Source organism: Protopterus annectens, chromosome 9.part0, assembly GCF_019279795.1.
Source record: "Protopterus annectens isolate FY-2018-M chromosome 9.part0, PAN1.0, whole genome shotgun sequence".
NCBI classification, from domain to species: domain Eukaryota; kingdom Metazoa; phylum Chordata; order Ceratodontiformes; family Protopteridae; genus Protopterus; species Protopterus annectens.
This window is the reverse complement of record NC_056743.1, coordinates 1,349,743,760-1,349,760,198: the sequence shown is the minus strand read 5'-3', so window position 1 is coordinate 1,349,760,198 and position 16,439 is coordinate 1,349,743,760. Positions and strand designations below refer to the sequence as shown.

General features: G+C 37.7%; 1 protein-coding gene across 1 annotated transcript in view; it reads right to left on the bottom strand.

Moving 5' to 3' along the window:
• PLEKHA2 (pleckstrin homology domain containing A2) overlaps nucleotides 1–16,439 on the bottom strand; it is an 856,672-nt gene that overhangs the window by 211,747 nt on the left and 628,486 nt on the right. The window contains exon 7 of the mRNA XM_044084332.1: nucleotides 8,253–8,390. Within this exon, the coding sequence (XP_043940267.1) occupies nucleotides 8,253–8,390 (138 nt within the window). The remainder of the gene's footprint in view (nucleotides 1–8,252; nucleotides 8,391–16,439) is intronic.

Here is a 16,439-nt window from a genome sequence, read left to right as displayed (position 1 = left end):
ATCCTTCTCTCAATCAGTCACCAACTGGTTTCAGAGTTACCTGTCTGACCGCCAACAATCCGTTGTATGGTAGAATGACATATCTCCCCAACTGCCTGTCTGCATAGGGGTTCCCCAAGCATCCATCCTTGGACCCCTACTCTTCTCTGTTTTCACCAATAATCTAGCCTCTGCCACCAAACATGGCACACTCATACAATACGCAGATGACTCAACCATCATCTGCTCAGCCCAGTTCATACCCAAACTGCAAAAAGTCACACAGGAAGCCTTTTCCTCTGTTGAAACTTGGTTATCCGATGCCCAGTTAATACTCAACCCAAACAAAACTAAACTACTCATCTTCCAACCCACCAAACATACTCAAAACAACTCTCACTTTAACATCACAGCAAAAGACAACACCACTATATACCCAACGGAACACACCAAATTGCTAGGAGTGGAAATAGACAATAAACTAAAATTTGACATTCACATATCCATGACCATAAAAAAAGTCCACAAAAAACTAGGAGGATTATACAGAAATAAGCAACTTCTCACCAAAGCAGCAAAGATTTCAATAGCAAATTCCCACCTTATCTCCACCCTACTTTATGCCTCTTCAATATATACCAACCTAAGGCAATGCGATCTAAACAAGCTAGAGACCTGATACAACAAAAGCGCCAAATTCGCCACAGGGACATCCTACCGTAGTCACCACCGTCTCTCACTTGCTGAACTAGGCTGGCTTGAACTCCTTCACCTCCTTCAATGGTATCAACTCTGACTTGCCCACAAACTAGTAAACCATCCACTAAATGTCCCATCCCTCCAGAATCTACTCCAACCCTATCGCACCACCAGACCACTAAGATCCAACAACAAAAATCACTTGCAGATCACTAAAGCCAATAACTCTGCTGGTGAAGCACTATTTTCTTGTGCCATAGCCAAGTTATGTAACTCCCTCCCACCCACAATTACCTCCATACCATCATGCACCCACTTCAAAGCTTTACTAAAAGCGCACCTAAAAACATGCTGGCTATGCCCTTGCAAATCCCAGTCTAATATCACCCACCCCATCCAACCACTACCTTTCTTTCCACCCTACTAACTACCTTGATTATAGCAAGCTCAGATGCTCATAAGCCTAGTAGTTATTATACAGCAGGAACTTCTTATTGTAACATTTGTTAATGTCTGTTATGTACTTCGCAAATAAAGATTCTAGTTGTCTACTGATGTACTATGTTCTTCATCTGTAAATATGTTTGTAATTAATTGCTATGTTAATCAAACTGTTAATCGCTATGTAATCCAATGTAACTACTGTCTGTTTATTTTAACTGTGGAGCTTACGTCCAGTCAGACACTCCCTGTCAACAAATGTAAATAAATAAATAAATATTTTTTCAGCAGTTTGAAGGCCTCTGTGTGTAACTCAGGAGGGGTAATCCTGGACAGTACAAAAAGAAACTAAAAATTTGTGTTCAGAGTTGTGCTTATCCTGAAAGTTTAAATCAACTGGGTGTGCAGACACACATTTCTAATATCTCTACTGAGAGTCCTTTTACCCTTCTCTATGCAGAGTACCTTTTATGGACGACTTAGTGCACTGACACAGTCCTATGACAGTTATAACTAGTATTGGTCACATACCTTATTTTCTTTTTTATTGATAGCAATTTCCTTTTCTGAAAGGGCATACAGAAACAGAGTACAGTTGTTCAGAACAAGGTTAATTTTGCTCAGTAACTCATATTTAATTTTGAGTGTAATTTGATTAGCAGAACAACTAATGCTAACCATTTTTTAGCCATAGAACCTACTAAAATTGTAATATACTCAGAACATGCATTGATTAGATCTTTTTTCCTTTGACAGGCATTTTGTAGTGCTCTCATTTTAAAGAGTTTGTATAAAAGATTCAGTTTTTTTATTTTAAACAATATAAGAATGTTTGTAATTTTACTGTTTTTTATATGCTGGGGAGGCTCAGATGGAGAGACTTAAGGCTACAATATCACCTTGTGACAGTCAGCAATACAACATCGCAGAGGCACAACAACTGTCACCTGGAAGTCTCTCAATTATTTTTCTGCTTCTCTTGGTTGGCTCACTTTGCATTGGTAATCAGCCTCTGACTGGGTCATATTACCTGTATGCTGATTAGCTATTTTCATGGTATATGAGTCAATCAGAATGTGCAAAGTGGAACTAACACTCTTAATGCGGAACAGCAGAACTTTGTGAGTTCTGTGCCTTAAATGTGACGCGTTCCACATAATCTGGAGCACTTGGCAGCTCAGCTGGCACTCCCCTTCTCCATTTTGCTAACTCCATATCCTTGTAGGTACTGCACACTAGTTTGTGCAATACTATTCAATAACCTCTTTTTCCCCTCTCTCTCTTGGCTCACACCCCTTTTCCTGAGGAGCTTGCAAATACCTTCTTCCCTTACACCTAACATCATTTGCATACTGCTGTCACACTTAATCTCACTTTTGTGTCTTTTGTCTTACATTTTCCCTAAACCTTTCAGTAGCTCTACTTCCCCATAGTGCTGTATCAAATTCAAGGGAATTCTTCATTAGAGGTCCATCTCTTACTCAACTTCCTTATGAAGTATATCTGTTCATCAGGATATGAAGAATTCTAGGAAGCGTAAGTATTGAAATCATATACTTTTTTTAGTCGACTACAAGTGCTCACGTGTTACAAGCTTGTGACACACTTTCTCGCACCCACTAGCCCAGTCTTACTACACAGCCCTCCCAACACCCACATCTATGAGACTATGTTGCCCAAACAAAACCCTAACTCTAAGTCTAAAAAATCCTACCCATTTCATAACTTGAGTCCTTGCTTCCTAATCCTAAAACTCAGTTCCTCCTCCCTATCCATAAAGTCCCCTCTGGCATCCTAAACCTAAAACTCGATCCCCTCCCTAAAGCTTAATTCCTTGATCACTCCCTAACCTTAAACTACCCTCCCTACCCCTTAAACCTAAAGCTCCCCTGCCACTTTCTAACCCTAAACTTCCCATCTACTCCCTAACCTTAATACTCCTCTCCCACTCTGTAATCCTAAAACTCCATTAACTCTCCCAAACTCTTCAACTGTAATCTTGTTCTCTAACCCTAAAACACTCCTACTGCCTCCTAAATCTAACCCCCCTTTCCAGTCACTGCCCTAATCAACACTCCAACCTCCTTCCACTCCCTCCTCATGACTACAGCACTTACCTCACTCAGACTTGAGTAACATGTTTGAGTAAGGTGTGGTAGCTACTTCCCTGACCTCATATTCGAGTTTGAGTGTGAGGCACCCTGTACAACCTACAAGATGCTTGACACCCTAGCTTTAAGACAGGGGTCTTTGAGCATATGGTACTCCCAGCCAACCAGATGCTGTACTCCTGAGAGTGCCATCCTTTGGATGAGATGGTAAACTGAGGTCCCATCTGCTTTAGTTGGTGGTAGCTCAGGTGGATGTAAAATATCTCACAGTGTCTATCGAAAGTTCCCCAATGCCCTGGCCAAATTTCCCACATAATATAAATCCTATCTCGGGTCTCCCCTGAAAAGAGGGTACAAGCACAATGGGATTAACCCGGTCAACAAATTAATGAAAAAATGGAATGAAAAAAATGCATTGCTACAGTAGATACCAATCAAAAGATAGAACACACAGTAAAAATGTTCCGCCAACCAAAAAATGAACCTTTATCACACAAAGGGAACATAAATATATTTCTCTGCACATTTCAGATACCTTTACTATGGATTGTGATTGAAAAGGGTGCAATATGAACTGTTAATAAAGAAATACTCTGGCCAAATCACTCAGAAAATATTTTGCATACACTATGTGACGCACCTGCACTGGCCCAGTAATCAAGGCGCCTCAGTCCTCACCACTAGCACCAGTGCGGGACGTACAGATTGGGAGGATGACAAGTACACAGTAAAGCACTATTTACCTTAAGAGCACACAGAGATCACAGTCAGTCTGGGGCTGGTTTCTGCCCCTTTCTCCAGATCCCCAATAAGACTCCCCACTGGCACAGCTATAGGGTTAACATCTCAGCTGAGTGGTCAAGCCAAAACTTCCAGCACCCTCTTTGTCCAACCAGTGCTTCGTGTCCCTGCCCAAGTAGCTGACACATACAAACACACAAACACACACACACACACACACACACACACACACACACACACACACACACACACACACACACACACACACACACACACACTCTGAGATTTGATTTATACACAAACACACAGACACTCCTGGGGAAGGCTAGCACAGTTTTACTAGCTATGCTCCCTTCTGTCCAGACTATAAGGTAGTTATCACTGCCACCAACCACTACTTATCAGCTACTCTAAGGCCCTTACAAAGGGTGTCCATTCCTACTGTGTAATGTTACTATTATCCAAATGTAAGTGTAACCAACAGCAAGGCTATTCAGGGGTGATCTATACAGTGTCACCAAATACATATGCAAGTACAATAAATGCTTAAACATCTGTAAACAAATCAGCCACAATTAAAATGTTTAAATATATTTAATAACAAATAATAAAAGTACAAGACAATACTCAAACAGCACAGTAACTACACAGTTCAGAATCACAGGAAATAATTTAAAACAACACTGCAGGACAGTCTCAAATGAATACAGAAAACATTTAAACTGATCTTTACTATATTCCTATCTATCCAAATAACCTTCTCTTGAGGCACAACATGACAATAAGAAGCTTGACCTTTTATTAAACACACTGAACTAAAGAACAAAAACAAAGAAAGAAAGAAGTGCTGAATTGATGTTTTTAGGTCCAACACAAGATACAAAATACATAGACTTTCTCTGAGAGAGTTCTTAAATTAATAATCAACATTACTGCTGGGTTAGCTCGGATGACATCACTCTTTGTCACCTGACTTCAGTTCCCAGGCAGAACAGATACTTAGAATTTAACACCTCTGTGTCAAAAATACATATCTTTCAGAAGTGTGCATTTGCTAGGAAGTCACAGAGCAAAAAAAAAAAAAAAAAAAAAAACACGTTTACATTTGAAACCTAGTAATTATTTCTGTTTCAAGACAATAGGAAAACCTCTATCTCTAGACATTGTGTCTGTTTCACTGAAATGGGGAGATACAATTGTAAAACAATCTCAACTTATTTTCTTGAAGTTTTGTAAGTTAACTCTGTGTGTTCCAGCTTCTACTATTAAAACATACATTTGCACAGATATATAGTTTATATACATTTATGTTCTTTTCCAGTAGGGTACACTGTGATTATATTCTTGAAGCTCAGTACATAACATATAGTTCTCTTACACTTGTAGGACAAGCATATGAATCATATTACTATTCACAAATGACATATGATTATTTACAAAATTCCAGGTAGCTGGGCTAGCAGTGTCACATTTCTATATAAATCATATTAATATTTTCGAGTGACATATAATTATTTACAAAATTCCAGATAACTGGACTGGCAGTATTTCCTTGGTGTCACACACTGAACCATTTCCTAATAACTACACGAAAAATTATATGAAGGGCATTTTTTTGTTTAGGTCTAGTACCTGACTTTGTCAGCATTTTAGCTATAAGCAAACTCCTTTCAGGGGGCTTTTGTCTGATGGTAGGTAGTCTGTTTTTTAGTTCTCCATTGATACAAAGTACATTCATTTCATTATCACTTTGCTATATTCTCGGTGTTTAAGTCTGTTTCATGAAGGAAACAGTCAAAAATCATTCATTTTACTAAATAAGAAAAGTCACTAGTATCAGTAACAAATAAATACTGATTCTCCAGTCTGTACTTTCCTTGAGACCATGGCTGCCATAGAGCTGAAAGAACACCTAAGCAGCTATGGTATCCTCGGGTCTATATTAAAGCACCGAACATTCAAAATGTTGAGTGTTCTAATATCAACCCGTTTTAAATATCGAAGAAACAGAAAACCAATTTTTTTCCTAGGGAAAGAATTTGGTTGTCTGTTTCTGTTGCTTCTGTATTTTCAGCGCTCTGGTGGAAAGTTATGGGTCGGGTTCAGGTAAGTGTGCGATTGTGTGGACGTGAGGGTTAGGGCGGGGTAGGTGAGTTAGGGTTAGGGCACGGGTGAGGTGACTGCGATAGTGACGGACCTTATGGTTAGGGTTTGGATTAAGGTAAGTGGATAGTTAGTGATGTATGTATAGTTTAGTGTAGGGTTAGGTGTAAGAGTTTAGGTGTATGTGTGTGGATTGCTGTTTGTTTGGTGTGCTTGTGTTGTGTGTATGTGTTTTGGAATAGCGAATTGTTCTGAATGTTCGATGTTTTGAATTTTCGATTGTTAGGGTTCGATATTAGAACACTCGATATTCTGAATGTTCGGTGTTCTAATATAGACCCGGTATCCTCTTTGACAGAGAGATTTAATGTTACCAAGGCAACAGTGCCATTTAATGCACTTTTTCTCCTTACAGACCGTGTTTACAAAACCATGACCCAAGGGAGTCTGGTGGGAGATTTTTCTGTGAATTTTAACTGAGGCATTTATTTAAGTTTCTCAGGCCTTCATTCTTAGGGAGCTTACAGATATGCACTCTAACCTAACTATATGACCCAATTCACTGTCTGTCTAAAGTAAGATCTTTGAAGGTACATACTGAATCTTCCCTATTCAAATCCATTCCCCTGTAAAAACAAGTGCCATAAGCATCTGTTCTTAGATCTTTACTGTCTTACTTCTGCAAGGATTCATCAGCTTTCTCACCAAAGAACACTCTGAAATACACCATCACCTTCTATGCAGATAATGTGGTACTAATTACATCTGATCACTCCATGTCACACTAGCACCTGTCACTTTATTACAAACAAATTACTAATCACAAAGCACTCTGGATGAGTTCCATTAAGCCAAAGATGGTGCTTTTCAGTATGTAAGCTAGGCCACAATTGGTACCACCAAGTTGATTAATGCTGTCTCCTGGCACACAGGGAAATGACACAGCATTACCAATTAGAACCAAGTACTATGGCTGTACTCCCATCTCCCCTTTACCTCTCATACAGATAAGCTAACAGTCAAGCTTGCTGCTCAGCTGAAAAGCCATCTACTCAACTTCCCATATTCTCTCCCCTCAGGCCAGGATCCCTTTACGTAAAACGGACTTTATTACATTACTTAATTTTGTCCTTCCTACCTTATCTCAACTTCTCACTTTCTACCTATGACAGACATCAAACACTATTGAGTGGGGCAAGCTGCTTCATGCTTCTATCAATCCACAAAGAGCATGACAAAGTCTAGCTAGTGACCTGTCCCTGAATGCATCTGTCTACTAATGTCTCCTCGACTGATACAGTTCTATATCTCAACTACTACCTATCCTTAGCATGCACTCTCTCTCTCTCTCTGTCTCAGTCATCTCTCATCCAAACAGTTTTCTGTCAAGCAAAGATTCAACCAGAATAACTGCAAAACATACTTTTCAAGCATCTTTGTTAGAAGGCTTCATCTCAACCTACCGCCTAACACAGGAGAAGGGCTGCATCTTCACACTCCTTCTATTTATATAAATGCTAACTTCAAGACCTCTAAATCCCTGAGTACAGGGAATATTCTGAGATACCACAATACTGCAGTTAGAAGATATTCCCTTATTTGCATTTATTCTTTCACGTTTCAAAGATTATTTACTGCATGTACATTTAAGAGACACCCAATCTGGACAGGACAATCCGCTTTTCCTCATTATCTCATCTACCTCTCTTTTTTTCTGTTTCTTGACACTCACCCAGACCCAGTAGTACAGTAAGGCATTGTTTAGTACTTCTACCTGTAAAACAAAATACATTCAAAGAGCCTTAAACACATCTCTGCCTGAAATTAAATCATATTCATATAAATCTGCAAAATGTATATGCCTTAGGTTTGATGGTAAGTGTTAAGTGCAGGAAGTCGGTGTCACTTTTTATGCCTATCTACTACTGACTTATTTTTCCCTTGTATTACGGCCATTTTGTATTTGAATTTATATTTCTTCACTTATTCCTGCTGGCTGTAGATGAAAATGGTCTTCTTGGCCATAGTTCCAGCTGGTTAAGAAAGGAACTCCATAATTAAAAACTTGGCACATTTTCAAAGTAAGCTCAACTGAACTGGGACCACAGATATAAGAGCGAGTAAGCTCAACAAAAATGTACTGAACAGGGGCCACAGATATAACAGGGAATGACTTACCACACCTCCTTGTTTAACACAAAAGCCACTCTTCAGCAACTGTGGTCCAGCTGGGGCTAAGATAGGAAAGTGGCTTTGAGAACGCTTCAGACTGCTGTGACCAACTGTCTCGCCACACTCTTGGCCTTCTCCACCATTCTAAGAGCAAGAAAAAAGGAAAATCACACTTTGCAAGAGTGATTCATTTCACTGTCAAACCATTTATTTATGCTTCTCTTGAATCTGTAAGTATAATAACAAGAACAGGACCGTTTTCAAGTGTCCCATCCAGGAATGTTTAGATAAGTTGTTAAGCTGCATTTCAGCAGACGAGTTGTACAATTATGTATGCAGACACTATTAACAGCAGTCTAAAGACAAATGTCAACCAGTGCATCACCAATTCATAACACAGGACATTCAGCAGCAGATATGGTGACAAGGTAACTGAAGGTTTAAATGCATTAGAAAATAAAATCCCATCATACATCAACCATCTTTTATAACACTGAATGTTCAGTTTTAAAGGGAAGAAGCACTGAAAACGTTCACCATGAATTCCAATGTTTTTGGTGATCAACTAGGAAAGCAGACATTCTGACTTATAGTAACGTACTCATGCATGTTCTATGGATTCACATGGCTCCCTCTCCTCACGCAGCTCACTGTTAACATCACATGACAAGATGCTGCGAAGTGCTATTAATTCCAATGTGGAAATCTGTCACTCAAATTCACACTGGTTACTGTGCATAACAGGAACATAATCTAAACAGTCTAATCACTACAGTTACTCTGGAATAAAAGGACATTCCTCTACTGTACTAGTTACCACTGTGTCATTTTTGCATTTAGCACTGGGAAAGTTAAGAAACTTTAAAGGCTATCTAACACTCTTTTTTTTCAAACCTGTTTAAAATATCAGTTTTGCTTCTGAATAAATTCAGAGACAGAGGTACTTTAACTTCAGGAACATAGCATAGTGAAACCTGTATAGCAGGGCTTACAGTATTTCACTCATATCATATGGGATTGTGATGAATTTCTTCAGCACAATTTCAAGCACATCTTCACTTGCATTTTTTTGTTTGTCCTTCTCTGAATGCACTCTGACTGAATTTTCTTAATCGTATCCTATTTGCACCGAATGCATTATTATGTAGTGAATTTTAACATTTATTTATTCTGTAAATAATACTGCTGATTAGTAAGATCCTTATGTATTTCTGCTCTTTGAGCTCAGGTCATGGTTGAAGAAGGTCAGTAGATTAGCCCACCTACCCAGTGATGAAACAGTAATAAATAACAGGTCACATTTTCAGTTCTTCGTACAACAGTTGCCTGTTTCAGATGCATGTAAGATTTTTATGCTAGTACGTGAATACTTAACGGCTTGATCTCATAGCCTCCACAAAAGTAGCATGACAAGCTTTACACTGCCACTCAGTGACTCCTCTTTCTCCAAAGTGTACTGACCTCGAAGTGAGAATAATATAGTAAGGGGATGTAGAGGTGTAGGGGTACTGACCCCTAGAAAAAATGTAGAAAATTGTCATCTGAAGATGGTAAACAGACATCTGTCTGAAATCAATGTTTGCCTCCCTGCACCATCTCTCTAGGAACTGTGCCCAGTCAGACCCGCTGCTACTTAATATAATAACTGCTGAGGTTGCAGTTAGTCGGAGGAAAAGTAAATACTTATTTCTGCACAAAAATCAAATGTCTTTCTTCAGCCAAATCATAGAAAGCATAATATTTGAAAAACACTGTTTGTTACATACAAATTTGTGCTTCAGAAGAACAAAAGGCACCCACTACAGCAACAGTGAATAAAGAAATGTATACAATAAAACTAGGACGGTTAAGGCTATGAACTAGAAATAAAGATGGCTTCTTTGCACTGCGTTCTAAATGATTTGTTAGATAATATCTTGGTTTGTTAAGTTTGGGAGGAATAAATTTTTAGGATGCAAAACTCAGTATTTGCCAACATCTGCACCCTGGGTGCCATGTGAGACAACTAGAATGTTTATAAGGATTCAACTGTTAAAAGCACTCTGATAAACATAGTTGAGTATTCAGAAATACTGTTGTTCTTGGCATTTATTGTTTAGAAGTCTGCATCACTATTCTCTAAAACTGGGGAGTTCAAGAAGTGCTCCTTCATCCTTGGACTTTGATTCCACTATATCCTAACCCAGTTCCTCTAAACTAAACAAAAGAACTGCCTTATTTTCTTTCAGTATATTTGGAACAATTAACAATCTGTAGCATCAGCTTATGGCAGTCGTAGCACTGTTACTATCCCAACACAATCCTTTTCAGTAAGGTAAATAGAGTTCAAGTTATCTCACATGTAAACCATCTAATGCTACAATGTGTACAGTCAGATGAAGTGATACAGTTGGTCTGCAAATGTAGTAAAGTAGTGATACCCACACAAACAGGTTTCCTAACTTAGCTACCAAATTTCCTTTTTGTAAGCATGCAGTAAAGCTGTCAAGGGCTATAACTTGTAAAATTTCAACCTTAAAGTAGTAGAACCTGATCAGAACTCACGTTGTAAGCTGACAAAGGGACACCGTACAAACTAAGACGACAGTTATGCATTTAACGCTAGATGGACAGGTCCATCACTGCCAGCCATTAAGACTAAAGCAAACAGGATTTAGGCAGTCTGTCATCTGAAAATTTCCCATTCTACTGGCAGCCTCCTTTCTCACAATGCTCTGCAAAGAAAGATCACCTCTAGATCTCTGGTGGCTAAGGCAATGTACCAAAAACAACTGGATAAGAAACAGCAGTACAAGACATTCCAGCAGAGCCTGTCTGAATGGATGCAGAGAGAGGGAGGGAGGATATGTTGATAAGGGTAAACATGCTTTTCTAACTCTAACATTGAGGAAAGAATGTAACTTTCATATCTAGGATCAGCAGGTCCACCCCCATCAACCAGTGGACAGTTCAAAGCTTACCCTAATGGGTGGTTTTCTGAAGAAAGCATTATCCTAATGACTGTGGATCCAAAGAATGAACCAAGCCTGAAAACAACATCCAGCTTATAATGTCTTGCAAAAGTATTCAGAGATATGCATGTATATCCTGCATAAAATTACCATTCAAGAAAGCATTTTTGGGAAATGCTTGAGAGGTAGCTACTTGCCCTGAGTGAGAGTGCTTTAGGTTCAGAAAGTAAATGTTTTCTGTATTTCTGTTAACATACTTTAATACATTCTGATCTTAGCATCTCAGGAGCTCTCCTTAATTTTGAAAATGAAAAAAGGGAACTAAGAATCTTTTCTGATAGATTTAGTTCTGTTCAAATAAAATCTGAACTGCCTGGGAAATTCCATAAAAAGCAATAAATATTCTGTTTTGTTACAGTAATTTGGAAATGAAAAGGGCAGATTAATATCTTAGCAAGCATTTGATTCAGTAGCTACCTGAATGGATAAAAGATAACTGGATTAGTTATGAAAGACCATGTAAGAAAGAGTAACAGATAGGGCTTTCAACTCAGGCATTCTTCTGGCAAAAGTGATGGCCATCAGAAAGAGTATCTGAATAAGGAAAATACTCAATTCTGCTTTACTGGCTGGTCCAAGCAGAAGAAGAGTTAACTCTTCCAAAATAAAGTGTAAATCCCAAGGAGGTGCAGGATCTATTCTGAGAGGGCATAAAAGGATGATTGTTTTAAGGAAAGCCTTAAAAATGTATACGGATGCCAGGGATAATATTTCAGCACCATGATGAAAACTGGAAGACCTGTTAAACAGACTTTAATGGATGTGTAACCTAAACCACCTTCATAAATCTGGAACATGTAGTCTAGTATGGACAGTGCAGGTGCTGTACAGTGACCCAAAGCTTTGGCAGCATCTAATATAAGAAAATGTATCAATTTGTATTTATAGATTTTTCTGGTATTTGGCTCTGGCAGAAGTCAGGATCCAGACTACCTTGGCAGGGTAACAAGAGTCACTGGTTGTAACTGGAACTGGAGAGACCATACAGTTAACTTCAGCATGTGAAGGTCTGGGTGAGGCTTGTTAGATGGGGAGTCAAAAGGTTTTTGAAGGGCTTCAGGTGTACTGGCTTTGCCAGAAAATGAGGACACAGCAGAGGAGAACAAACTTGCAGAGGACAAAATATGGGGCTATGTAAGTGACCTTTATTTTTTTAACTGATTAATAGTATTATTTTTAACACCGTTATTAAATTATTACTTAAGACCTAAGCAATCATACATTTTTATAGAAGAAAAAAACAACATGTTAACATGTTCAGAGTTACAAACATTATACATCACGTATGTTCTTTTATATAATTATAATCAATCCAACATTATATAAATTGATCAATTATTTCCTTAAGCCTCACTCCTCCTCCAAAACATTATTCTGCATGTACTTTTCCCACAATTTCTATTTTTTCTATATAATTTGCTCCTACTCTTTTCTAAAGATCCCACTTGCGATTATTTTATCTGTGTTACAATATTTACTACTTCCAACACAGTTGGTATAGACTTTGATTTCCACTTCTAGTAATGTTTTTTTTGGCAGCCACCAAAATTAAAGCTAAGAAGGCATTACTATACCTGAGCAATTCAGATCCTGTATCTCAGCTAAAAAAATAAATGTTTCCATAGTAACACCTATTTGCTCACCCAATATTTCTGACAGAATACTCTGTAGGGAATTTTTAAAGTCTGCCAACTCATTACACTCCCGAAACATATGTTTCCAGTTACTCCTTTCTTCTCCATCACACCTCCAACATTTGCCATCTACTCAAGGAAAAAGTCTTTGGAGTATGATTGGGGTATAAAAATACTTATGCAAACACTTCCAAGCAAAAATCCTAAATCTTGTAGACTTTGCTGCATATCTGGGAGCCATACATATGCCCTCCCAATGTTTCCTTGTAAATTACTTATATAATCTTTCTTCACAATCTTTTCTAACTTTCTCTGATTGATTCCTGTAGTTATAATGCAATATTTATATGTCCCACTAATTATCTCCTTTTTAACAGTAGCTTCAATTCTAAATTCAACTAAAACATCTACCAGAGAAGGTATTTTACTTAAGCTTCCTCTAACCCTTTCTCTTTGCTATACTCTGATATTAATCTCAGATAAGGAAGGCAGTTTCTATCCTGCAGTCCAAACATCTTCTTGACCTCTTCTCATTTTATTATCTTTTCCTCTCAAGATATTTGTTCCCAATACCTTGGTTTATTGGCCAGTTTTCTCCATTAAATTATAGTCCCCCCTCTTGCCTATTCTCTGTAACCCTAACTGCAGCAATCCTTAAAGGCAGAACCCCCTTTCTTCATTCTCATGTTGGTTTAGTTCTAAGAATACTTTCTGCTACTTTATGAATAAAATATTCTCTTTTGCTAGTGTTCTTCTCCTTATGGATATGCATCCCAATTCCCGCTCTATCCTTGTTTTTTGAATTTCCTCACGCTTCATCATCATCCCTTTGCAATTTGAATGATAGCTTTCTGCTTGCGCTATCTATATTAGCCTTGACTGTGCAGCTCTAAAATATCCCTTCAAATCAGGTAATCCTAATCTACCTTTTCTATTGTAAGGATCATCTTATCCCACTTGATCCTTGCCATCTTCACCTCTGAGATAAAATCGTTCAACTTTTCTTTAAAATTTCTGTCCCCAGCTTTTCCTCTGGTTGATAAAATGTGCCTGACCTGAACATATAACTAAAGGGACTAAAACATTTTCACTGCTTGCATATTGCTATCCATATCCATAAACAACAGGTTCCAGTTTCTCAGTTTCTGTATGACCTTTTGTTTACTCTCTTCCCACATATCCTTAGCTGCCATAACAGTATACTTTTTATACTATATTCCTAAATATTTCATTTTATAATGTCCTCATAGATAGGGGTATTGCTGAGTCAATTCATGCATGGGTGCATAGTTTACAACTACAAGCTTTGTCTTGTCTTCATTAATTTTATATCCTGAAAAGACTTGAAACTGTCTCAGAATGTTCCACAACACTGAGATGTCATTTTCTGGTTTTATCAGGTTCAAAATAATACCATCTACAAATAAAGCTAGCATTTCTTGAATGCCATAACAATTATATCCTTGAAATGCTGAGCCCCTTATTTTCTTTGTCAATGGCTATAAATATAATGCAAATAACAAATGGGAAAGAGGCACCCCTGCCTGGTTCCTCTGTTCAGGCACAACATACCAGACAGGAACCATCCCACTTTAATTTTTGCTTCCAATCCCTCATACATCTTCCTAATTAACTGTGTCAGGGAATACAGATGCTTTCATTGCACTACCCATAAAATCTGAACTTACTCTGTTGAATGTTTTCTCTGCTTCAAGACCCACCAATAACAGCAGTATGTTCTTACATTCTGCATCCATCTAGATCATCATTGTTCTATTAATGTTGTCAAATGTTTGCCTCCCTTTCACAAAACCACATCAATCCATATTTATCAATTTTGACAACACCTGTGCTATTCTTTTAGCTATTATACACACAAATCATTTATAACCAATGATTTAAAATTGAAATGGGCCTATATGAAGGTGAGTCTGATAGGTTTTTACCATCTTGGTATCACAGTTACCACAGCTTTCTTCCAGGATGTTGATGTTTCCCCTCCTTTTAAATACTATTAAACAAAATCTTCCAGATCATTAGCACTTTCTTCCCTCCTAGTTTCCAAACCTCCATAGGAATACTATATATTCCTGGAGACCTTCCTGCAAATTAGTTATACATCACCATTTTTTCCTCATCTCCTCCTCTCTTAACTGTTAATTGTTGAGCCTCATCTACCTCTAACCTTGGAATACCTATGTTTTCCACAAATATTTCCATTTGTGCTTCCTCTTGATTTCCAAATTCCTCTGTTTTATATACTTTTTCATAAAATTTCCAAGATATACAACTGGTTATTTTTCTTGTAATAGGCTCCCTAAGTTTGGCAACAACCCTTTCTACTTTCTGTTGCCTAAGTCATTGTGTAAAAGGTGTGCTTTGGAGTTATTATAAAAAAAACAGTTGCTTAACAGCAATCTTTCTAAATTCATGCATATTATCCAGATAATCCCTTAATTTCTCTTTAGCAGTCTGCATTTGCTCCTCTTCTTCTTCTGTGACATTCCTTATTCTGCAATGCTTTGACCTTTGTCAGTCCCACTAAATAATTATTTTTACTTCTTCACTGTACTTTTTTCTTTTATTTCCCCCATTTTTAAATTCTACCTTCATTTCATCCCACCCACTAGCTATCAGTTCTGAAGAAATTTATATCTTCCCTAGTAACTCTCAATAAAGTTTCACTACCCATTCCTTAAATTCTTCTCTTTTTAACAGGTAGGCAGGGAAGAGCTAGTGTCTCATTTTTACTTCATTACTAAAAATCTAAAATTATTATCTTTTTTCCCTCTTCTATCACAATTGGTGCTCCTCTAGCAGTAAGTATAAGTATTGTCATATTTATTTGTCCCTCATAGTCTGTTCAATATCCAACAATGTCCAGACCACTCTATTTATTGCCTTCACTTTTAGTCAGCTTGTTTCCATGGAAACACAAGAACAGTCTGTACTTCTCGACTAACACTGAACATTTATTTACTAAAGGAAAACTATTCACTGCATTGTGGTCTCTTTAAAAAACACTTGCCTAAAAAAAACTTGTCATTAGATTAAACCAAGGGAATTAACCCAGCATTCACCTAAGTAAAAGTAACAGAAAATATTTCATCTCTACACATATTATATCAGTGCACCTTTACACCCTATCCTCCACCCCAACAGCCCAAGATTATAGCCTATTGACTTAAACTTGCTTTTGTCCAGTCTCTGTTCTCCTTTTACGTTGTAATGCCACATTTTTTAAAACTAAACAAGAAAAACAGGTACTTGTTTACTTTAGTATCTTTATCACATACAACAATCACTGCAAATACTTTACTACATAATGCGCAATTTATATTATGAAATCTTTTATACAAATACTGTTAACAAAAAATTGTTTACTTATAGTTACTTCCTCTTTTTTCTCTCTCTCTCTTTTTCTTTTTAGGGTCCTTTCAAACATTAATGACATGAAGTGTGGTATATGTCTGTCAGTGCCACCAGAATTTTAGCAAAGTCAACAAAAATCCAGTCTTTCTCAGCCTCTTTTCTTGTAAAGCCATATT